Source organism: Euleptes europaea, chromosome 6, assembly GCF_029931775.1.
Source record: "Euleptes europaea isolate rEulEur1 chromosome 6, rEulEur1.hap1, whole genome shotgun sequence".
NCBI classification, from domain to species: Eukaryota; Metazoa; Chordata; class Lepidosauria; order Squamata; family Sphaerodactylidae; genus Euleptes; species Euleptes europaea.
This window is the reverse complement of record NC_079317.1, coordinates 47,759,097-47,784,750: the sequence shown is the minus strand read 5'-3', so window position 1 is coordinate 47,784,750 and position 25,654 is coordinate 47,759,097. Positions and strand designations below refer to the sequence as shown.

General features: G+C 39.7%; 1 protein-coding gene across 1 annotated transcript in view; it reads left to right on the top strand.

Moving 5' to 3' along the window:
• Nucleotides 1–25,654, top strand: part of FMN1 (formin 1) — a 172,851-nt gene that overhangs the window by 114,599 nt on the left and 32,598 nt on the right. The window contains exons 11-14 of the mRNA XM_056851867.1: nucleotides 3,713–3,842; nucleotides 4,989–5,135; nucleotides 7,271–7,330; nucleotides 9,831–9,951. Of these exons, the coding sequence (XP_056707845.1) occupies nucleotides 3,713–3,842; nucleotides 4,989–5,135; nucleotides 7,271–7,330; nucleotides 9,831–9,951 (458 nt within the window). The remainder of the gene's footprint in view (nucleotides 1–3,712; nucleotides 3,843–4,988; nucleotides 5,136–7,270; nucleotides 7,331–9,830; nucleotides 9,952–25,654) is intronic.

Here is a 25,654-nt window from a genome sequence, read left to right as displayed (position 1 = left end):
TGCGTGTAAAGTGCCTTCAAGTCGCAGCCGACTTATGGCGACCCCTTTTGGGGTTTTCATGGCAAGAGACTAACAGAGGTGGTTTGCCAGTGCCTTCCTCTGCACAGCAACCCTGGTATTCCTTTAAGGGTATACAAATACCTACCCTAACACTTGGAGAACCTATACCTAAACTATCCCTCAAAGATGTCTGCCTAGAGTTTCCTTGGATAGAGATTCGTAAAATTAGACAGCTCATTCTGTTAACCATTTCATTTTCTTAATGAGCCTAAGTCTACCTTCCTGTAATTTAAACTCACTAATTCTTTTCCTAACCTCAGGGTGCCATGCTTTCAGTCTCTGAGCATCATTCTTTGAATGTGGGTAATAGCAATTTGAAAAAACAAAGGCTATAATTCTGTGTTTTATTGGAGTAACCAAAAGCACTGGGTTTCAGCATGTAACTGAGCATAGGAATGTATGCTCAATGTCTGTGTTGCTTGTACGTTATTTGTCTAGCAGACTGATAGCTTGAAGTGTGAAATCAAAATGTTATACAATACTGTCCACATTACTCCATCATAAAGATGCAGGCCATGTAAACTACTTTGCCCTGATTGTACCAACCCAGTGAACGATTATAGCTTTTAAAAATAGACAATATACAGTTGTCTGGTATGCTGGGTATTAGGTGAAGTCTGTGAGATAATGTATGCGAATGCTAGATTTGAAATTTCGCTGCTCAAAATCAATGGATCAAGGAGCTTCTAAGTGATAAAAGAAAGCTATGTGAATGCTGTAGCACTGACTATATCACTTGAAAATGCTGTAACAATACTACAGGAGGGAGGAATCACAGGAAGGCATAGTCCCAAACGCATGCTTCAGCAAGAAGGCAAGTTTGGCAGCTCAGAATACTCCTTGATCAAATTGGGCAGCTGTGGTTTAGAAAGAATCCTCAAGTTCATCTCTACCCGTAGGGACAGTTATAGATTTTCATTTAACAAGCATTCACTGAGGACACAAAGTAGCACATGCTGTTTGCCTGAGTTGCAGCATTTGGAGTATTTGTTCACTGAATCTGTGTTATTTAAGGTCTTCATTTTGCAAAGCATGATGTGTTTGGTAGTAATAGCTATATGTTATGGCCAATGTTTAGGGATTATTATCCTGAATAACCAAATTTGATTTTCTCACATTTTCGACTCAACAACTGCTACAAATTATAGATTAATCATCTGTTGCTAGTAGCATAAGATGTTTTCAACCACTACAGTTTTAGTACTCCTGACATGTATATTAGGAGAACATGCCTCACACAACCCTCTCAATACATGTTTGCCATTTCTGTGTGAAATGAATAGGGCAATATGCATATTTCCAGCTTCAGTACACAAGACTGAAAATCCAGATTATCGAGGGAACATATTTACATGTACTGAACCTTGAAAATAAATGTGTTGCTCTATTCACACAAAATGGTAAACACATATATTGGTAGGGTCATGCATAGTGCTTAATGTGTTGGACTAGGATCTGGGAGACCTTTGGTTTAAATCTCCAGCCTGTCATATAAACTCACTGGGTGACCTTGGGCCAGTCACTCTCAGTTTAATCTACCCCACAGTGTTGTTTTTGTGAGGATAAAATGGAGTAGGGAAGAATGATGTTGTAAGTGCTTCAGGTAACCATCGGGGGAAGAAATTGGGGTAGAAAATATATAAATAATTAAGTATCTTTTAAAAGCCACAGATCTACTAAGGTCTTAATAAAATATAAATTGTACATTTAATGGTTTAAAAGACAAATGATTAATCAACTAAAAATCCTTAACTAGTTGACAGTTCCACCATTCTTAATAAAAGCTGTATTTTCCTACATTGCTGATCACAGGAGATTAACATGTTTGAAACCTTTATGTATTTATAGCCCTTTCCCATTTACTCAAACAAATACACTTTTTGCAAGTTTAATACAGTATATTATCTGATGCATTTTATCTAGTAAGAGTTTTAAGTGTAAAGACACCAAAACTATACTAAACATCTTTGCTTGTATATTTGCCCTTGATGTCAGAGCAATACCACAGCTTGAGTCATTACACTGCACCGCAATAGATGCATCTCATCCTGTTTCCTGAACTATCAGAGTACCTTATTGCTGTGTAGTGTTATTTCTCATACCATACCAGTCTCTTGTACATAAAAAGAAAACCCAACCATGAGCAATTATGCCATGGCAGGGATGAGCAGGAAAAGGGTCTTTTTATCTACTGCTATAGAATCTGTATGTAACTTTCTTTTTACAAAATAATGAAAAGCAGTCTCAGGAGGCTGCCGTAGAGAATGCAGGAATAACAGGTGGAGTTGTAGCTATTTTACTCTTTTCTCATGGCTTTTCTGTTCAAAATCTTCCCCAAGGGGCTTTTTCCTCTACAAGGGAAAGGGAAAGATGTGCCTCTTTTCTGTTCTCTGAGGCTGCATTGAAAACAGCTTTTTGTTTAAAAAAAAATAGAAGAAAGTGACATGCAATTGGCTATTTCCCTTTCCTCAGCAGTTCATGTACCTCTCCTCCTCACTGCTGAGGACGGGGAAACCTTGAGAACAATGCACCACATGTCAACAAAATTTGGCAAAATAGCTGCCACCTGCCTCTTGTTTCATTTGCACAAGAGTGAGGAGAGGGATATAATGCAAATGCCGCTTTTTGTGGTACCCCAGCATGCTGCAGAGCTTATTGTTCTTGAGCTTCTTTAACAGTTGCTTAATGGGGTGCAAGGAGCTGCTTGTGGAAGCCCGGCAAGTTCTTTTTTGGCAAATTACTTGTATTTAGGAGAGCTTAGATCCAGCCCCAAGTCTTCAGAAGGAGGTGGCAAAGAAACAAGGAGCGAACCAGAATCATAGGTCAGCTGAAATTGTTCACACCTGATGAAAAGCCTGATCTCAGTACATTTCTTTTGATTTATAACATTAAATAGGCCAGTATCTTGCTATAGCCAATTAATAACTTCAGTAAGATCAACTCACCATTTCAACAAGTAACACACTGTGAACAAACCAAGAGCCTTAAACTACGGTAACAAGTCAGCACTGAACATTGTTTGGGAAGGGGTACCCAAAAAGTGGTTTAGATGACCTAAATGGTACACTGAACTTTTCATAGTTTACAAGTGCACAGCGCCTTCTGGTCCCTGCGTCATTCAGCTTTTCAGTGGTTCCATATAGATAGAATAGGATTAACTGCCTGATTTTAAGAATGTTTATTAGAAGCAAGGCCTACCAGCATCAGTGGGCCTTATTCCCCAACAAATGTATTTAGGACTGAGTCCTGAAAATGATTGATTGGTCACAGACACTTTTGGATCAATGTTTAAGCCTTGCCTTAAGAAGCAACCCAGTCATCTATATCAAACAACCACACTGGAAAAATAAACAAAGGATCTATAAACTCTCCATCCAGCAGAGGTCAGCATCTCTCTCTCTCTCTCTCTCTCTCTCTCTCTCTCTCTCTCTCTCTCTCTCTCATTCATATATATATATATATATATATATATATATATATATATATATATATATATATATGTCACTATGTAGTATGGAATAGAAATCTTGAGTTGGTCTCTTTTTCTGGAGGCTTAGTGATAACAAGTAATAATACTCTGTATGTACCAAATGAATGTAAAATAATATAGGATCGGAATTTTAATAGTAAATATTTGTTGCTCTTTCCGCAGGTTTTTGTATGAATTATCCCAGATTTCCAATTTTGCAGAACGGGCCCAGTGTATAATCTTCCAATCAGTTTTCAATGAGGGGATAACTGCAGTGCACCGTAAAGTGGACATTATTAATCGTGTTTCCAAGGTAGCTGAGTCAAAACTAAGGAGAATGAAGGCTTCAATCCTGTGCACATTTAGTTTGGGGCTAAACCTCATTGAACTTAATTCCAAATAAAAATCTGCAAATCTCTTTAAAATGTTGCTTATTGATATTATTTCTAATGATTTACTCCTGCGCTTTGAAATAATTCAAAATCATTAGAAATTTTAGGCATGTTAATAGAAATGAAACTGTGGTATTTCGGTTGCTTCGCTTGTATTTAAAACCAAATGCCTTAAATGTTTTAGTAGAATATTAATATATTTGAGTAAATGTTTAAATCAGATCTGAATCATAAATGCACGCTTAGTTTGAATTCATCATTTGTTAAAGTAACTGAATTCAAATGCCACAAAGCAAACTTTACAAAAAAAACCACCCTAAAATACTATGGGAATACATGAGCTCCATGCTTGTACTGCATTTAGGCATGGGATGTCAGGAGTTTCCACCAACAAGGAGAGACTTAAATTCCACTGTGCCTGTGTGGGGAATTGTATGTGGCTTTTGAATCAGAGTGTCAATTTAGGAATAGAGAAGCTGGTTTAGGTTTGTGTATTTTGAATTTTCAATATTTCGATTTAATTTTTGCACAGATTTGCTTTGTTGTATTTACATTCATGATCTGACCTTTTTCCTTGGGGACATGGCCCTCTGCTTGCCCTGGCATGTGGACAGATTTTGATTTATCTTGCTGCCACAGATACAGATTAAGCAACATGAAGCTGAATAGTGGATCTTGACTGGTGGTGAAGCAGTCATAGAACTGCTTTAAGAGGCTAAAAATTGCATTTCGTTATAGCAAAATGGCACGTGTCCATTTGTGAGAAAATCAGAAATTATTTTCAAAACTTTCCAAATTAAGACTTTAGTAACAGAAGACAAAACGTCTCTTTAGAAGGATTTTTTTTTTAAATAAGCATGGATGGGTAATGTGTCTTTTAGTTTTTTATGCTATTGATTGGTTTTTTTCTATATAATGTTTTATATACACAGCAAAGAGGGATATAAATTATCCAAATCAAATACAGTCTAAGCTAGGACAGTAAAATGGGGAGATGAAGTGAGATTCAAAGATGTGTGCCTTCTTCTCTACTCTCTGATGTTAACAAACTTACCTTACTCTTTCAGGAGTTGCTGGACATGAAAACTGTGAAAGAAGTTTTGGGTTTGATTCTGGCTTTTGGGAATTACATGAATGGAGGAAATAGGACACGTGGTCAAGCAGATGGTTTCTGTTTGGAAATACTCCCCAAACTTAAGGATGTAAAAAGTAGAGTAAGTATTTCACTTTCATTAAATGAACTACATTAAAAGGCATAAGAACATAAGAAAGGCCATGCTAGATCAGACCAAGGTCCATCAAGTCCAACAGACTGTTCACACAGCAGCCAACCAGGTGCCTCTAGGAACCCCACAAACAAGACAACTGCAGCAGCATTGTCCTGCCTGTGTTCCAAAGCACCTAATATAATAGGCATGCTCATCTGATCCTGGAGAGCATAGATATGCATCATGACTAGTATCCATTTTTACTAGTAGCCATGAATAGCCATTGGTTTCTCTCTTGACTCCTGCTGCTTGTTACACATGAGACTTACAGTTCACAGATATTGATCCTCTCCATAGTGAAGTTTGCAATATTTCTCTATGGAGAGGGATAACCCCTTCTGGACCCCATAAAATAGGACCCCCTGACCCAATCTTCACCACACTTTGGGGGTCATGTAAGGAGACTCCCTTGAAGCTACGCTGTGAATTTGGGGGCTCTACCTCAAAAAATGCCCCTGCCGGAGCTTCCAAAAATCCCCATAAATGGCCCCATTTTTTGGGTAAACCTGGAAATAAGCCGAATACCCATATTTACCAGTAGGGGTATTCGGCTTATTTCAGGTTTACCAGATAAATTGGGCCCGATTAAACCCAAACCTGAAATTTTCCGAGCAGCAGCAAATGGAGAAGATACAACAGTTCATGATCGATGGCTATTGCTGTCTTATGATCCCATCAGATTAGGGGATTCATAGTGAAGACATCACAACAAAGGGATTGTTATGATTCATTGTGTCAGTACCAATCAAAATCAATATGGATTAGTAAGGTTTTATTGTAAAAAATATAATAAATTATAAATTAGAGTCTGATTCCCTTGTCCCTATGTCTCATCTAAGCAGGCAGCCCTAGCTGCCAATAAAGTTTTTTTGTATTATTTTGCATTTATAACAAATAGTGGCTCATATAGTTAACTATTTTACTGCTGCACAATAGTAATAAAATTGAAATTAGATTTAATACATCCTCTTGATATATTTTGCATAGTTAAACCCTAATCTGGTAGCTGTTTGTATGCTCTACAAAAGCTAATACACTTCAGAGACATTCCACATATAATATAATTCAATGTCATTCTTTTTATGCTATTTAATAATTTACTATAACTAGTGATTTCATATCTGAAGCACAGTTTATCTTTCTTCCTAGTTCAGCTTGACTAAATTGATTCCGTACCCCATATAACAATAGGAAATACATGGATATGAGCAATATTATTTCATTTGATATAAAGTGGTGGGTTTTTGGGTTGGGATTTATATTAGCGAAATAATTTTAGCTATATCTGTAAAATTGTCAGCCCAGTGCTTAATCACTATGGCAACTCAAGCAGAAGTTATCACAGCATCTTATGTGTGGTAAGGAGGACAGAGATTACTGGATCTACTGCTTTGTCGCTTAAGACTTCCCATCATCTGCCTGAAGATAACGTGCAGTGAGATGGTCATGCATCCACCACCACTCCATTGCATCTTTCTCCTGTGCTAGTTAAATCCAAATATCCTTACAAGACAACCAACTATACCAATGCTTACTGCCATACATCACTGCTAATGTAGGAAAACCATTTATTTTGCTTCACTGGCATAGGGTCTTATGGGCATCCAATACACTTTAGCTTCAGAAGTCTTTAGGTTTTGGCTGCTAATATGAAACCCTTTGCCTGTAGCCAGGTCACATATTATACAAATAAAGTGTAAAGCACTGATTGCATGGGTTGTCTGGATAAAAGAGACAGGTAATTCCCACGTCAATGTTAATAAAATAAATGTCATTAAAATAAAATTTATCTTATTTCATTCACTATTTTTATAAAGTAATAGTCTTATTTTTATTATACATACTGAATTTAAAGAGGTAGGGCAGATTAACTGTAGTTTATTATATTTTGAATCCCTGTGTTTTCAGCTTCACGCACCTTTAATGTTAGATTATTTTGGAATTCAATAGCTTAGTATAATTTATTAAATGAAAGGGATTTTTCATATCTCAAACTGCAGTGGGTTTTTTTGCTTTAAAAAATCTCATTTCATCTCTAGAGATACCTTTGAATGCTTGTTGAATCTTTTCTTTGTTTTTAGGATGCTAGAATTAATCTTGTGGATTATGTTGTGACGTATTTCCTACGCCATTATGACAAGGTAAATTATTTATTAGAGTAAATTCTTGTGCACTGGCAGGACAGTAACTAAGTATTTATTTGGCCTCTTTCACATCTGTGCTTGGTGGTATGACAGGGAAGTGTGGTGTGGGCAGTACTCTTCAGTTAATTCCAAAATAAATACATGCTACAATCTTTACTATTGTAAAGAGATCCAGCGGGTTATAGTGGTTAAGAGCAGTGGACTCTAATGTGGATAACCAGATTCAATTCCCCACTCCTCCACATGAAGCCTGCTTGGGTGACCTTGGGCCAGTCACAGTTCTCTCAGAGCCCTCTCAGCCCACATGGAGGCAGGCAGTGGCAAACCACCTCCAAACGTCTCTTGCCTTGAAAACCCCATGGGGTCACCATAGGTCAGCTGTGACTTGATGACTCACACACACTATCATGAGGACAGAGGCACTGGACTGAGGTTTTTCCCCCCCTGCTAAACATATTTTAGTGATTAGGTTTTTGAATGAATTAATCAGAAATGACAGGAAATTTATTGCAGGTTCCAATGAGGGTTGCCCAATGATGCACTCCAAACAAAACAGAGCCTTTAAAGTAATCCTTTATTAAAAGCTCAAGGTGAGAAGTTCACCTAGTCTAAGTCACTTAAAGACAGGGACGTTCTAATGAGCTCATTATGCATACAACTTTTATAGTTTTAATTACGTCACAGTGTTACTAGGGAAGAACTGGAAAAGAAAAATTATCCCATCCAATTAGACATAGGCAAGTATTGAGGCATTTATGCAGCTTAGAAATTGTATTTAGCTTCTTATAGCTACAGGGAAGGTAAATTTTACTCTGTACCATCTTATCAGCGCCCAAGGATGGAGGTTTTGTTTTCTTTGACAATAGTACTTTTAGAATAGCAAAGCCAGCATAAAAACTTGTCAGGGTGCAAAGGCTCACTTTCAGCCATAGAAACCTAGCAGACAATAAAGATAGCTCCTCTTACGCCAAGTTAAAATTAACCCACAGCATCCACCCATAGGGCCCTGCATCAGGGAAATTCAATTCATCAGTTGAATTGCATACATCTAGAAGGTGTGGTATCAAATCAAGAGAGTCTAGAAACCATGGAATATGATTTTTTTTTCTTTAGGCCTAATTTTGTACCTTTTCATCATATGCTGTTCCCTGGATGAAAACATGCACCTTTTAGCCAGGCAGTGTGGACTGCCTTTTATGTTTTGTGTATGACTCAGGAACATCTTTCTGAACGTCTGACCAACTCACACGTTCTGTAAACTAAGGGCGAAAATGCATGGTCGCTTTATCCTCCTTTAATCCCTGTTTTAGCCAGGATCGAACGCACATTAGGCGAAAGGCATGTGTTCGATCCTGGCTGAATCCTGGCTGAAACAGGGATTAAAGGAGGATAAAGCGGCCATGTGTTTTCGCCCTAAGAGTCAGATAAGACATGATAGACCAGCTGCATGAATTTATTTATTACCTGTAGGTGTTGTTTCTGTTTTTTACGTGAGAGGCACATGTGAGTCAGTGGTGCTAAAGCCTCCCTCTGCTCCTGTTGTGATTCATTGTTTGAAGTACTTTTCTCCCACCTTCATTCTGATTCAGTGCCCCATCTAGGCTCATTCTGAAGTGCACCTGGTCAAGGAGAAAAGTATTTCAAGGAATGAAGTCAAGTAAGGTAAGATGGACAAGAGAGGAGGCTTTAGCATGTAATGCAAAATAGAACCCCACACTTCACTTTATACACTAAAAGGGCAGACATATACATAAATAAATGTCGTTTGGTTTTATGCACCTACTGTTTTAAAGAACCAAATGGGACAATGTACTAGGTCTGCCAAGGACCTAAACATAGTGCCTAAACATAGTCTTGTGTTAATGATATTGCTATTGACATTGAGTTATTAAAAAAAATCAAAACACATTGAAAAAGCACTGGGTGCTGTTAATTACATTGTGAATGCATTTAGTTGAAAGCCTTGAAATTCTCTTTAAATCGTCTCTGTCCCTCGTTTGCCACACACTACTCAAATCTGAAATAGTGTCTCAGCTGATGAAGACTGAGCTTTTGTTGATTTTTGAATAAATCTTCTATGTACTATTTTGAACTGTACTCATTTTGTCTGCTACCCTTTTGTTGAGCTACAAGATTTCAAAGTAATATTTTTAGGACTGCTAGTTAAATTGCATTGAACCTGTGACAAGAATCTTTATAAATCTTGTTAGAAAAGCTGCATTAATATCTTTAGGGGTTTTTTAATGTTGTGACCATCCTCATTCTTTGGGATAACATGACATGCGAATCTAAATAAATAATGTTTAAAATAACTAGTATAATTAGATTGTTAGATGATGATTCATGTTCCTTTTGGGTTTTTGATGTAAATAACTTGGTCTTTCCAGCATGTAACCCTCTGGATTCATTGTAACGGTGTATCTACATTAGTAGTTAAGGGGGCACTGATTTCTTTCTTTCAAAAATTGATGTTGCTTGTTTTTCCTCTCCTGTTTAGGAAGCAGGGACAGACAAGAGTGTGTTTCCTTTACCAGAACCACAGGATTTCTTCCAGGCATCCCAATTAAAATTTGAAGATTTAATAAAAGACTTAAGAAAACTGAAGAGAGATCTCGAAGGTAAAAGGATATTTTAAAACTTTGTATAGTTTTAAAATATCCTGTTCAGTCTTCCTGGAAACCAGTTCTCTGTTTGTGTGTGTGTAAAGTGCTGTCAAGTTGCAGCCAACCCCCTATGGTGACCCCTTATGGGGTTTTCAAGGCAAGAGACTAACGGGGGTGGTTTGCCAGTGCCTTCCTCTGTATCACAACTCTGGTATTCCTTGGTAGTCTCCCATCCAAATAATAACCAGGGCTGACCCTGCTTAACTTCCAATGAGATCGGGCTAGCCTGGGCTATCCAGATCAGGGCCAAACCAATGCTATTCATGTTTAGTTAGAAGCTTAATGGTAAGTTGGCAACAGACACAAAAAGAATGATCAAGGCTGAAAACAAAATCAGTAGCAAATACTGTTCTTAATATCTAGTGCCCAATGATATCTTTAGGAAATAAGTTTTGAGAAAATTTCCTCTAATTTCATTGGGTCTTTGAACTTAAATGTTAATGTGAGAGCTCAGTAATATAAATATTTGTCTCCATAGAATTGTAGCAGCAGTGTAATCAACATTAGAACTTTTAATATTAATAGTCATGGTAAGTAAAGTAATCATTTGGGCCACATTGCATGGATGAGGTCTGATCCTCCAAGGAGTTAATATCCATTAGCCATCCTCTGCAGCTCAGACAGTTTTGAATTTGTTATGGAAGTCCATAATGAACCTAGCAGCCAGTTCCCTAGATGGGAGAACATACAACTGCATATTGCATGCAGGATGAACCATTGCAGTAGCCATTAGGTTCCATCCTGAAGCTGTGTTCCTATCTTGCAAATCTTTGATATATCTTGCAAATCTTTGATATACAGTCCCCATAAGGTCCAATTTATTAATCTTATCCCATTTTAAGATCATGGCCTTCCTTGGGGGCCCATTTTATTAATCTCACCTTCTCTTAGGCCAGGGGTGGGGAACCTTTTTCCTGCCAAGGGCCATTTGCGCATTTATAACATTATTTGGGGGCCATAACCAGGTGTAGATCTCCCGGGGGGGAGACTACGGTTTCCAGGTCTCCAGCCACCACCTGGAGGTTGGCAACCCCAGGGGAGAACACGCAGAGAAGGCCTGGAGGGCCCCCCCAAAAACCTGTGCACGCCGGCCCCATGCGACCAGGTCCCAACCTCCACGCCTCCCCCCCCCTGGCCCCGGAGCTGCCGAGGGCCGCAGAAAATTTCCTCGGGGGCCGCATACTGCCCCCGGGCCTGAGGTTCCCCATCCCTGTCTTAGGCAGATCATTTTATTTATATATATATTTATATATGTATATGTATGTATGTATGTATATATATATATATATATAAATTATATACCACTTCTCCAGAGACCTGCTCAGCTCACATAGTTAAAAACATATGCAATAAAATCATCAAAAACTCATAAAATTGCATCAGCATTAAAACAAGCCATAAATCCAAGCCATATCCCCTGCAGGACATTCAGTTTCTTACATGCCTTGTTCTAATAAAACCTTTCATTAATGGAAATGGAAAGCGAGAAGAAATAGAAATGGGGATGGAAGACATAGAAGTTTTGTAGGAAAGTAATGCTAAGGGTAACATGGGTGAAAAAAGCAAGATGCCAGTAGCACCTTAAAATAATCAAAATTTCTGGCAGGGTATGAGCTTTTGTGAGTCACTGCTCTCTTCTTCAGATACAGCTAGAATGTAAGTCCATCTATCCTTAAGTAGAGGAGTGCATTAGGACACCCGGTGGCAATAGCATATAAATGACAAAAACAAGCGTGATTGTATTAGGTGTGATTGGATTAGGTGTCAGATGCAGAAGGGGAGTAGGCATGGATAAATCAGTATTGGTATTGAGACAGGAATCTCAGGTCCCTATTAAATCCAGGAGAATGCATTATTAGTTTGTAATGAGCTTCATTATTAGTTGTAATGGGGAAATGAATTAGGGTGGTTGGAGGGTAGACAAGAAAGGGCAAAGCGGGTGGAGAATGTGAGTAAAAGGTTTTGTGTTGGTAGCCAGGGGCTCTGAAACATTAGGTGAAAGTTGGCACCTGAGTGACTTGTCTGCTCCTCCATGCCATGGGGTAAGCTTGTTCCTCCAACCTGGGCAGAGCCCACAGCGTCATCTGACTGTAATGTGCCTGGGCTTTCTGCATGTGATTTGACTGGGAGGGAAGTTCATTGGATGTGCAAAGGTGCAGCCATAGTAAAGTCCAATGTATGCCACTTTAAATACATTGTCAGGCTGCATACATGTTGTCAGGATATGTCCCACTCTATATGAATGCTGTTTTCTTTGTACGCAGATGATTCACTCACAATGAAATTGGCCAAAGTTTCTATGACTGGATCAGGGCCACTGTAAAGATTTTATTGGTGTTTTAAACATCATGTCAGCCAAATAATTGTAGGGAAAGTTGCTTGTAGTATCACAAAATGATGCTTAAAACCACTTTTTAAAGGATGAGGGATAAACTGCTTTTCTTTTCCATTCAGACTAGAATAAGTTGATTCTGCTCAAGGTAGGACAATAAAAGTCATCACAAAATAATTTATCCTTTTACTCAGATATGGCTGAATTAGATCGCAGTCACCTTAAAGAAAGTTTCAAAGGTCAACAGTGGTAAGGAAGTATCAGTTGTTGTTTATTCAGCCTTAGAGTACATGAATGCTCTATCTCCCCTCATCTCTTGGCTCTGTAAAACCCTTGGTCTGCCCTCTTTCGTGCTCATTTGTGCTGAAATGTGATCTGTGTTTGATCTTCTGTTATTCCAATGCATAGTCCTGGTGCCATACATTTCACTCTTGCCAGCAGCACTTCAAGACTTTGACATTCAAACGATTTCAGTGATAGCTACAAAATGAAGACAGAAAAATGAGGAAGAATGCTGATATTATTTGTAGATCATATTTTAGAATTTGTTTATGCAGAGTACTATTTTTACAGTAATCTTTGTTTTTCTACTTTGACTGATGATCTCACAGAATATTGCAAAAAAATGCAGACATGCCATTCTGGACACCAGTTATTTTGCTTTGCACATAATGTTCTATGTGTCTTTCTTCCTTTCCTCCTCAACAATACTTCACTCTTTAATATATTAAAATAATTACAGAACACAATACTTGGAAATGTAATTTTAAAATAAAAATAATGTAATATATCTAGGGTTAGATCAAGACTATTCCCCCCACCAAAGCTTCTCTGAGCTCCAGATTCTGACTTTCTTATTTTTGTTTGTTTTGTTTTTAATCTCCCCTGCTTTCCTTTTTCTCTGAATAGGGATCTGTGGCTCTAGGTCAAAGAGATAAGGAAGGTGAAGGGAAAGAAGTCCCGTGGCTCAATAGGCAGCTTATGCCATCAGCACAAGAGGGATTGCTCCCTTTCGCCTGTACATTATCCTGCATTTCCTTCAGTGCTTACGGACACAGAGGCAGCATGGCCTACTGCTAAGCAATGAAGAAAGGAAAGCCAATGCACCTAGTTTCTTGTGGGCTCCAAGTCTGGCTGAAAGACCTAACAAGTACAGGTGGGAGTGCTCTACAAATTTTGGGCCATTCTTTATCCTTTAAACCAGGAAAGCAGAATAACACTTTGGACAAAAAGGGGAATCCACCACAGATGCCAAGATGTTGGAGGCAGTCTAAACCATATGTGCTGTGAAATCCATAGGGTAGCCCAGGGACAGATTCATAAATTCCACAAATGAAAGAATCCTCAGGATCACTGGCTAAAGTACACTTTGGTTGTTTATGCATGGGTACTTTCACTCACATTTGCCCCTGGTCTGTCTGGGTTGTTTCTTGGCGTTATGCATGAGTTTTCCATCCATTAGAGATTACCTCGCTGCCAGCCCTCACAATATCCAGGCCTTCCCATTCCTCTATTAACCCAACTCTTCCAGCTTCCCTGAGCAAAGCCCGGGTGAAATCCCCATGCGTAAGACAAAGTGTGGGGCATGTAAGCTTGGTTGCACTCACAGCCAATTACAAAGCAGCATGTCCAGAGGCGGGGATTGAAATTTTTCATCCTTCTTGCGTCCTGCTTCCTCAGAGCTCTTTCTGAGCAGAAGAAAATCTTTTTAAAACCGAGGCTTGGATTTCTCCCGCCCCCCTTCACATTGCTCTGTTTTTTATGTTGTTCTTCTTAAAATTCTTTTTTATGTGGCAAAATTTTTGGGGGGGATTTCTCTCACAGTAAGCACTACAAGTAAGCAGCATTTAAAGGGGCAGGACTTGATTGGAGCTTTGAGACTGCTGGTGCAAAGATTCCCAACAGGAAAGTGTGGGTCCAACAAGCAGTGAACCTCAGGTAAAACTCCCATGCATAAATGCCCTTTAAGGAGCTCATCTTTGTAACTCATTTGTTGAAAAGAACAATAGAGTAGCCATATAGACATCAGTGTCACCTTCATCAAGCATTACGAGATTGGCCTTCTGCCATCTGTGGAGGCGCATTTGGTTGAATTGTGATGCAGAAAGAGCTGATATCCTGATTTGTGGCCATAAATGTGGAAAAGCCCATTTTGGCAGATGACTCTGCTTATATACACCCTGGAGCTGAAGGCTGTCATCCTGGCTACTTTAAGAAGAAAGGAACATTTTGACATTGTAAATTCCCTCTCTTGAAGGTGGCCAGAGAGAAGTTTGCCCATTGGCTAAGCATTTTGAAGCTGACCCTTCCATCACCAATGAGAGGGTTCTAAAACACAGGCAAAGATTATTCTCTGGTCACCTTCCAGAATGGGAATTTAAAGTTAAATTGGATTTTAATTTAAATTTCCCTTTTTTTCATCTTTTTGTTTATACGATTTTACTTGAAATGTTTTAATTGAAGGGGATATTGTTTTAGTACATACAAGAAAGATCTGATGAGCCTCTGTAGTTTATTGTAGCCATTAAAAACCTGTGGCTGCTGGCAAAACACAAGTGAAATACTAAAGCTGAAACAGATGTGATTTGCAGAAATGATGTTAAGAAAGTGCAGCTATCCAGGCATGCACAATTTTCCTATATAAATCATGTGGACAATATTAACTGGAGTTGCCTTCATTATAGACATACAGATGGAGAGATAGATAGATAAGAAAGAATGCTTAGCCATGATTTTAGTAATGTCCTGAACCTACAGATTTTCATATTTGTTTCTGAGTTCATTTGGGGTTATTCCAAAATACTGGAACTGGCTTTAGCCATTAGAGTATACATTCAAATAAATATTACTGTGTTGTTCTTTTAAAGAGCAGAAGTAGTTTGTGTGATCAAGGAAAGCAAACTACCATGCTAAAAATGGGTGATGTGCTCATTTTCCAATCAGGAAATGCAGTTATTTTTTCTAGTGGTTTTTTCACATCAGATAAGCAAATACAGAAATTACTATAAAAGACAGCCAACACAAGTCTGATCTAAGGCATACTTTGAAATGATGTTGTTAAGAGTCTTTTTTCTTGAAGTAAAATAAAAAGGTAGAAGTTAATCCAAATCAACACTTCATACCAGAGTAAATGACTCTCTGCTTTAAGTCTCCAGTTTGAAATTCCTAGACTCTACGGAACCAGGAGTTCAAACACAGACGGGGCCACTGATATTTTTATCCTTTTGATATAGATGTATCACGTTCCATGCACTTTACTGGGTTCTTTCACTTAGAACTTTAAAGGAATAGTGTCTGCCAAAAACAAGTCAAAATGTAAAGATTTTGAGGGAAACTCTCCCCTCTAATATCTCAGAAAAAATATTTTTAAAGTATTTAACCTAGGTTATAAAATCTGAAGAACTTATATAGTTAAGAAATAAAAGTGTTAATCTGATATACATTACTGTAAAAGTGATCAGAACAGACTACACTTCAATCGAATTAATTGGGAAGTACCATCACTTTCTGAAAATGAACTATTTTAGCAGCAAAGTATAAGTACAATCACAGTGTGTCAAAGTACTATTAATAGCATAAGCAAGTACCCATTAGTTTCACAGTACATTTTAAAAAGCTAGTTATTAACCTGATACTATGACCTCATAATAATTTGGGGTACAGTGCAGAAATAGATGTAATTATATCCCATAGAAGTGAACTGAATTATATTATTCAGGTAACTATTTGAGTCCCATTGATTAAGTTCCACACCTGGACATGCTTCACTTTTGATCACATTAGTGGGTTCAATTGATCACATTTACAGCCACTGCGAACCTATACTTGAGTATGGTTACAGAAATCTGACTACCTGAAGGTATCACAGAGATATAACCTGTGTTGTAACATTCTAAAAAAGAATATGTGTTGAATTATCTCATAAAATATTATGGCTTTTTTTCATTTTGGTGGCCCTGGCAAAATTTATCTAGTTAATATGAAAAGATGAACGATGTCTTGATATGCACAGGACAATGTCCCAAAGTTCATAGTGTTTAGTGCATAGCTCTTCTTGATCATTAGATGTAATGCTTAGCTAGTCACTCTTCGTGTTAAATGGTTCACTATTAGCATGTGGCCATTTCTGGAGAATAGTAGTTTAAAAAAAACACTCTTAAGAGGTCACTGAAGCAGTGGGCTTGCCAAGGAAGACCAACATTTGACAGCTGCTAAATATTTTGCTCTTTCCATTACTCACAGAGTAGGCACAATTTGGAACACGGAGGTGGGGGCTAAACGGGAAACCTGTCTATTAACAATAATAATGTTGCAAGAGGTAAATTATAGTGGGAGTGAAGACGAGGGCACCAAAGAGAAATTGGAAAGGGTTCCAAGTGTTGAAGAGCAGTTTCCGTAATGTACAACATACCAAGGCCAATAGGAATTTTTCCAGTTAACAGTGTTGTGCTTACTTGGAGGGCTTTTTACTGGTATTTCTGTTTCATGATTCTCCATTTCCCCCATTTTATGTATTTGTGGGCTACAACGCATGCTAACTCTAAACAAAAGTTTTAAAGCAAATACACTGTCCAGAGTCTTAGGTGTGTTGCCATGGTATGAAAATATTTAACTTTGTTAACTTTGTTAGTTTATTTTAAAAATGTTAGTATTATTTTATTTTGAGGAAGCATCTCAGTATAATGGAGTTAAGCTAGTATGGAAACCTAATAATGATGACATGCTGGTTTGTCTTTTTTGAACAAAACACCTTATTTTGTTTTGTTTACTCTTATTTTCTATATGCCTGAGATTTATGGAGTGTGGATCAACAGATCCACAAAATAGAGTTAGGGACAAATAGGAGGAATTTCTGTATGAACCTGAAGGAAGTCTCGAGTTGGCAGAGGGGAAAAACTGGAAAAAAAATACATTGGGGGATTAAAACTTCCCAAAATAATAGGAACAATACATGTAGATTTAAGAAAATAATGCCCATTCAGCCCTCAGGACAATTTTGGAGGTTGCCAGTCAACCACAACAATATTTCTGAGCTTTCTAAGCCTTGGTTTATGTAAAGCAAAGCCCTAGGGAGAGCACTTTTGAAGGCCAAAACATTCCTGCAAAGGTGCTGTTCCCCTCCCCTGTCATGTCCCCTCCCCTCATGGAGGAGGATTCACTGGGGACAGAGTCAGTAGCAGACATCAGAAACTCACAACCCAGAGAACTGAGTCTTGCCCAGCCATCACTATACAACTGAGCCTAGCCTGGCCCAGATGGGACTGCACAACTGGGCCCATATGGCACCATGCACATAGGCCCAGATGGAATTACACAACTGGGCCTGGCACCATGCAACTCGGCCAGACTCTCCCCAGGGAGAGACTGCTGGGGGGGAGGGCAACCTGGAGATGGGGGGCAGAGCTAAAGGTAGGTTGGTTGGTGGGTGGGATGGAGAGGAAGGCAAAATGTATGGGGGCTTTCAGGGAAAGGAAAAAAGAAATAGTGGGCGAGGGGATAAGGGGAAAATGAAATGCCCCTGGAAGTCCATGTAGGTTCACTGATTGTAATTATACTAATTTATTGGTATCTAAATAGTAATCTTTGAAAGAGCCATTTTAACCTATATCTTTGAAAGAGCCATTTTAACCTATATCTTATCAAAGCTATTGTTCTCTTACTAAAGTGGCCTCAACGTATGTCTGCTTTTATTGTTTTTGCTCAGAACAGCCAAAGAACCAGTTCTGACTGAAAGACAAACTGGGACTCAATCCCTTGGCCTGCATACTTGTAGTGACAGCACTGGGTAATTCTGTCTCGTATTGCCATAGGCTTTCAAGCCACTGAGAGTTTTGGAGTACAGATTTTATGCATTGTTGGGTACAGCTGCAAGTTATATTAGCCTTTTCCCACTGCATTTTGTGTATCAAGTGTGAACTAGGGCACAATCACCACAGAGTCTCTCAGAAGCTCCCTGGTGAAATGTCCATGCAACTTTTCAGAAGACAAAAAAGTTAACTAAAAGTAACTCAGTTTATTTTTACATCTGTTGTGTCATTAACCTCTCCATGTCATCGATGGGTGTGAAATCCAATAATGAAAGAGACAGAACAGCAGTCCCCCAGCACCACACCTGAAGCCTGTCTAAAAAGATACCATCAAAAGGTATCAAAAGCCACCAAGAGGTCCAGGATAATTAACAGGGTAGCGCTCCCCCTGTCCATCTCCTGGCACATGTCATCTACCAGGGAGGTCCTTAAGACGTGCACAACCAAGGCTATGTCAGTCCCATAACCAGGCCTGAAACCAGATTGGAATGGATCTAAACAATCCACTTCATTCAGGAATCTCTGAAGTTGGCCAGCTGCCACTCTTTCAGTCACCTGACTGAAACTCTCAGCCCCACCTACCTCACAGGGTGTATGTTGTGGGGAGGGGAAGGGAAGATGATTGTAAGCCAGTCTGATTCTTCCTTAAGTGGTAGAGTAAGTCAGCATATAAAAACCAACTCTTCTTCTTCTGCTTCTTCTACCTTTCCCAAGAATGATACATTTGAGACAGGATAGTAGTTGTTCAACTCTCCTGGGTCTAGAGTAGGTTTCTTTGAGCATAGACGCACCAATGCTCACTTCAAGGCAGGAGCAACCACCCCGTCTCTCAGGGAGGCATGTACTGTCTTATGGACCCAGTCTGCTAGCTGCCCTGGCAGATTTAAGTAGCCATGAGGGGCAAGGGTTGTACAAACAGGTGGTAGGTCTCAAACTTCCAAGAATCCTGTCCACATCCTTAGAATGCACAAGCTGAAAGTTATCCCACACAACTGGGCAAATGGGCACCCTGGAACTATCCTGTTGCTGCTAATGTAGAGCCCAAGTTGGAATGAGAGATTTTGTCCACAAAGTGCTTAGCAAAATGATCACAACAATCTGCAGAGCAATCCTCCTCCTCCTGTCAACCAGAACTCAATTGGCTCCTGACCACCCAGAAGAGTTTTGCAGGTCTACACTGTGCGAATGCAATGCTGACAGAAAAGGCTGCTTCTTTGCCACCATCACCGCCACGTAGTAAGCTTTCAAATGAGTTCTAGCCCTTGCCTTGTCAGATTTGTCCTGCATCTTTCTCCACTACCTCTCTAGCCGCCACCTCAGTCTTTTTATCAACTGCAGCCCCTCAGTAAACCAAGGGGCTGCCCGGGCTCTTAAACTTGAGAGAGGGCAGCTACGTGCAATTGCGTCAATTGCCCAGGTCATTTCCCCATTCCAGAGTTCAACCAGGGCATCGACAGGAACTCTGACAATTTCAGCAGGAAAATCCCCTGATGCCACCTGAAAACCTTTTGGATCCATCAGGCTATGGGGCGGATTGTCTTGATATGCCTGTAAGTCTGAACCCAGCAAGTAGTGATCTGTCCATGACAAAGGGATTGTCTTTCATTTCCCACCTTCAGATCACCTTCTTCCTACCCAGATAAAGAGTGTGATCTGCACAGTGTGTGGAGTTTGTTATTACTTGAGACAGGCCTATGGTTGTCATAAATACCATGAAATCTCATGTCTTTTTATGATAGAGTGACAAGTATTGTAGACGAAGGGAATGCTGTAGATGTAGTGTACCTTGATTTCAGTAAAGCCTTTGATAAAGTCCCCCATGATCTTCTTGAAACAAAGCTAGTAAAAGGTGGGCTGGACACTGCTACTGTCAGTTGGCTTGGTAATTGGTTGACCATCCGAACCCAAAGGGTGCTCATTAATGGCACAACTTCATCCTGGAGAGGAGTGACCAGTGGGGTGCCACAGGGGTCTGTCCTGGGACCGGTACTATTTAATATTTTTATAAATGACTTGGATGATGGAATAGAGGACATGATAATTAAATTTGCAGATGACACCAAGTTGGGAGGGGTAGTTAATACCCCAGTGGACAGGGTCAGAGTTCAGAATGACCTTGATAGACTGGAGAGCTGGGTCATAAACTATAGAATGGATTTCAATAGGGAGAAGTGTAAGGTACTTCACCTAGGAAGAAACAACATAAGGCACAGGTACAGGATGGGAGATAGTTGGCTTGACAACAGTACATGTGAAAGAGATCTGGGAGTCTTAGTGGACCGCAAACTGAATATGAGTCAACAGTGTGATATGGCGGCTAAGAAGGCCAATTCAATTCTGGGCTGCATCAATAGGAGTATTGTGTGTAGATCAAGGGAAGTAATACTACCACTGTATTCTGCATTGGTCAGACCTCTCTTGGAATACTGTGTCCAGTTTTGGGCTCCACAATTTAAGAAGGATGTTGACAAGTTGGAGCGTGTCCAGAGGAGAGCGACCAGAATGATCAAAGGTCTGGAATCTGTGCCCTATGAGGAGAGACTTAAGGAGTTGGGTTTGTTTAGTCTGGAGAAGAGAAGGTTAAGGGGTGACATGATAGCAATGTTTAAATATTTGAAAGGATGCCATGTTAATGAGGGAACTAGCTTGTTCTCAGCTGCTTCAGAGACTAAGACACAGAATAATGGATTTAAACTAAGAGAAAAGCAATTCCACCTAAACATTAGGAAGAACCTTCTGATGGTGAGGGCGGTTCAACAGTGGAATGTGCTGCCTCGAGGGGGGGGTGGAGTCCCCGTCTTTGGAGGACTTCAAGCAGAGGTTGGATGGCCATCTGTCGGGAGTGCTTTGATTGTGCGATCCTGCATGGCAGGAGGTTGGACTGGATGGCCCTTGTGGTCTCTTCCAACCTTGTGTGATTTTGTAATTTGTGAAATCTTGAGCTGCTCCCAGCAAGGTAACTTTGGCATGGGTGTAGAAGTCTCCTAAGACAATCCGCCTAGGAGTCTTCAACACTATATCTGAGACCACCTTCACAAGCTCAAGCCAGGAGAAACAGTTAAGCAGTGGGGTGGGAGGTACAACAACAGAATCCCTACCCTTCCTTGCATTCCCACCGCTAGATACACACTCTCAAACCCAGCAGAGTCCCAGACAGGGCATCAAACCAGAGGGATAGAATCCTGATATATTTACAGTGACACCACCTTGTTGTCCACCAGGCCTATGCTGATGCATCACCCTGGGGATGGGGGGACATAGTTGTGAAAGAGTAACATTTCCCCCCCTCCCCCAACCAAGTCTCAGTGGTACAAGCCAGGTCAGCCCTCTCATCCAGAATTAAATCGTGGATGGCTGCCACTTTACCTGTAACCGACCTGGTATTTAAAAGCAAGATATTAAAGAAGAATGTAAACAGAGACAAGCAGCTCTCACCTGGTATAAAGCAGACATCAGAAAGGCATATCCCCTCCCTCCTGTGTAAAAATGCAGGTCCAGGCTCAGCTTCTCTCCACATGTAGGAGGCAGAATTCTCCTGTGTACTGCAGCTCTTCGTGTTCAGAGTTTGACACTCATCCAGTCCACAGACTAATAGTCCTTTGGGTCTCACCCTTTGGCTCTTCCCAGAGGCTCACACCTCACCCGAGCTCCTGTTTAAGTAGGCCAGGTACCTGGGGAAGAGCCAAGAGTTCCAGTGAGTCAAAAGATTATCAGCAGTCAGGGAGCTGCTGAGGAAAGAGGAGGGTGAAAAAGACCCACTTTTCCCTCAGTTTGTGGAAGCTGAGATTCAACCCAATATCTCCACCTACCGAGATAAAATGCTTACATTATTTTTATCTTTAGCAAGATCTTAGAAATAGGTATATTATGTGTAGTGCTGAATGCAGTAGTTGGCACCTAGGAATTAATCACAGTAAAGGGTAAACCTCATAGTGGGTATTATTTGGATGGGAGACCTCCAAGGAATACTAGGGTCCTGATGTGGAGGCAGACAATAATGGCAAACCTAACGTTGCTTTCCTTGAAAACCCTCCACTGGTGAGGAAAGCAGTGAACAAAGAGGAGTGCAAGCGGAAAGGAAGTATATGATCCAACGTACAACATAGTTAATTATAACTATAACTTAGTTAACATACAACATGGTTAATTATAAATTAGTGTTCTTGTATCCAAATGATTGACCCTTGTTACAAGGCATACGGTTTCAAATGGGCTATCAGGTTGCTGCATCGTTAACAATTCCACAATGGCATTACTCTGAGTAGACATTTGGAGAAACACAGAGAATAGCAGTTGTTAGAAACTTTCACTGGAGTGTATAACTCATGAAGGGTAGTATCAGTGACAGCTTTACAGGGTCCATGCTGTTAAACGCTTGGATTCACTGTCAGGATGATTCCAATAAGTGCTACCGGAGGGCTCTAGTATTTGTTCAGCAATTCATTCTTATCAACATGGAACTATTTCTAGTTTTGCATTTACTTTAAAAATGAGGTGTAAAAATACCAACTCCTTCCTGATTGATGTTGTAATTCTCCTTATGTGAAGGCTTGTTTATATGTATTGATTCTTCAGACAGATTTACAAGTGCCTGTGGAGTTTTAAAAGACTATCACCCAACAGTCATTGGGGGAGAAACACTCAGCTTTGTAAATAGTTTAGTTTGTTTGGATGACTTTAAAAAAAGTTCAGTCAAATACTGCATTAAATCTGCAGTGGAAACCTGATAATCAATAGCTCTAGTTATATTTTAACGTTTTACTAATTATTTCTAAGTTTTGACATGGAAACCATAATATGCAACAGCAGATGAGTTGATAAATCTAAAATAATGCCTCTTGTTGGATTCCATGCACATAATGTTCTTGCAATATTTGCAGTTTTCAAATGAATTTTATACTTTACACAACGCACAGGATAAATCCAGATAATACATTAAAGAAGTACTGGAGAAAAATATATATATAGTGATTTGCATATGATACTAAAGCAAGTTACCCCATTTAATACTCACTTCAGAACTGACTGTATCTTAAGTACTTTATGTCGAGGTATAAATAATAATAATAAGAGTTGGTTTTTATATGCCGATTTTCTCTACCTTTTAAAAAGAGAATCAAACCGGCTTACAATCTCCTTCCCTTCCTCTCCCCACAACAGACACCTTGTGAGTAGGTGGGGCTGAGAGAGTTCAGAGAGAACTGTGACTAGCCCAAGGTCACCGAGCTGGCTTCATGTGTAGGAGTGGGGAAACCACCCCAGTTCACCAGGTTAGAGTCCACCACCCCTAACCACTACACCATGCAGGTTCTCTACCAGTACTTTGTTAATGCCAGTAGAATGCAAGATGCTTTTCAGAACCAAAGAACGGCCAAATCCAAAATGGCTTACAGCCTTTCACTTGAAAAGGAATCTACCTACCATCTGTAAGGTGTATGGTCTGAGGATTCTGTGTCATCAAAATGGTTGCAAATCCATGTAATGCAGAGGTTAAGTATCACCGCTCATTAAATAGGGCATTTAGTTTCACTTTTGTTTTGGCATTAGGGTTTTCAGCAATTTTTTGCTCTCAGCTGGAGCTTTTTATTAGTTCATGCAATATTGGCCTAAACAGACACAATAATTGACAGCTGGTCCTATCTTATTTATTGCACACACAAAGCAATGTTCAGGATATTAATATTGTTATTGTAAGTGAACCAGAAATCCACACTTGTGTAGCAACCAGCCTCTTAAAACAAACAATGATTTTCAGTCTGCAGATTACTGTCTCTAGCTTCAGATCTCTGGCATTCTTTGGCTGCAGTCTGTATATGTTGTTTGCTCCAGCAATGTCCTATTAAAGTCATTCATACCTCTCCAGAGCAAATGGGCTGCATCTCCAAGATGTATTAAGAATATAAAAAGAAACTGGGTTTGACCAGTGAGGCCATCTAGTCCAGCATCCTGTTTTCTACACTGGTAGACAAGATGCAATGTAAGATCCACAGCAGGGACAGAAATCATCCCCTGCTGCTGCCTCCCAGCAAATGGGCATCCAGAGGTATATTGCCTCCAGACATGGATGTGCTATTTAGCCATCATAGCTAATATTCACTGATGGACCTGTCCTCTTTGAGTTTATCTTATCTCTCTTTTGAAATCAGCTAAACTAGCAACCATCAGCTCCCCAAGTAAACTGTACATTGTCTGAAGAAATACGTTTGTTCACCTGTCCTTAATCTAAGGCCCATCAATTTAATTCAATTCCTTCAAGGTCTAGTGTTTTGGAAGAAGAAGAAAAATCTCTTGATCCACTTTTGACACATCGTGTATAATTTTATAATTCTCTATCATGCCCGGTTTTTTCTAAATGGAAAAGCCCCAAACATTTTAGCCCTTCCTTGTAAGGAAGGTTTCCAACCCTCTGATAATTTTTATTGTCGCTTTTCTGCACTTTTTGCTCTGGGGCAATCAGAATGGTATGCAATATTACAATTGTGGCCACACCATATAGGTATCTAACAATACAACAGTTCCATTACTTTTGGTTAAAAACAGGTAAATTTAGGGGGAGGGACTTTAACAAGAAACTTTTAACCTGAGCTATCCATGTAAGCTACTACTATTCCTTGGTTCAAGATTTCTCGTACTTTACAGACACAGCACAGAACACACTTGAGAAGAGTAGTTTTAGCCCGCTCTCATTTACTGCTATCACATATTTCCTTTATATCTACAATACGTGTGCCTGGAATACTGTGTATAAGCTGGAACTTGTGGCTGGCATGGTAGAAATTTTGGTGATGTTCATGAGACCCCCAACTTAAATAATAGCTCTATTTCGATTTCTTACCAAATAAATTGTTAGAATATCTATCATGGGGATATTCCGGTATTTAGCAGAGTGCCTTAAGCTTAGCAGCAGAAGCTACACGTGCGTGCGTGTGTGAAAATAAAAGGAGCATCAGTCGTTTGCTCTAATCAAACTAAAGTACATTTATTGTTGAAATACACATTGGATAGGAAAGGACAAACAAGGGTCCCCTATCCTGATCTACCTTGCTAATTCTCTAGGTATAAAAGGGTATCTGCCTTCCACTCCATCTTTGGGGTGGGAAGGCCTGGACGCACGGAGCGGCCGGCTCTAATCTTGCTTGGATGATGGGCAAAGGGAAAGAGAGAGAGGGGGGAAGTTTCCCTGACAATACATCCTCTAAACATCAAAGGGGCAGGAAATGAGGGCAAGGTGTAACTAGAGATGACCTTCCCCCTGTCCTGTCTATCTATCTGACTCTGTGGTCAGTGCCCCCTCTCAATGTGCAGGCAAGTGACACCGTCCTAGAAGGGCAGATTTTCCAACATGAATGAGTCAGTGTCTCCATTTGTACAGCTAGTATAAATTGCATAATATGGTGTTTTTTTTAAAAAAAAAATCTATCAGGAAGATCTGAACTAGACATCCCATGTGTATGCATTATATATCCTGATCCACAAAACTGTATGTAATCCCCCCATTTTCAAAAATAGCAACATAAAT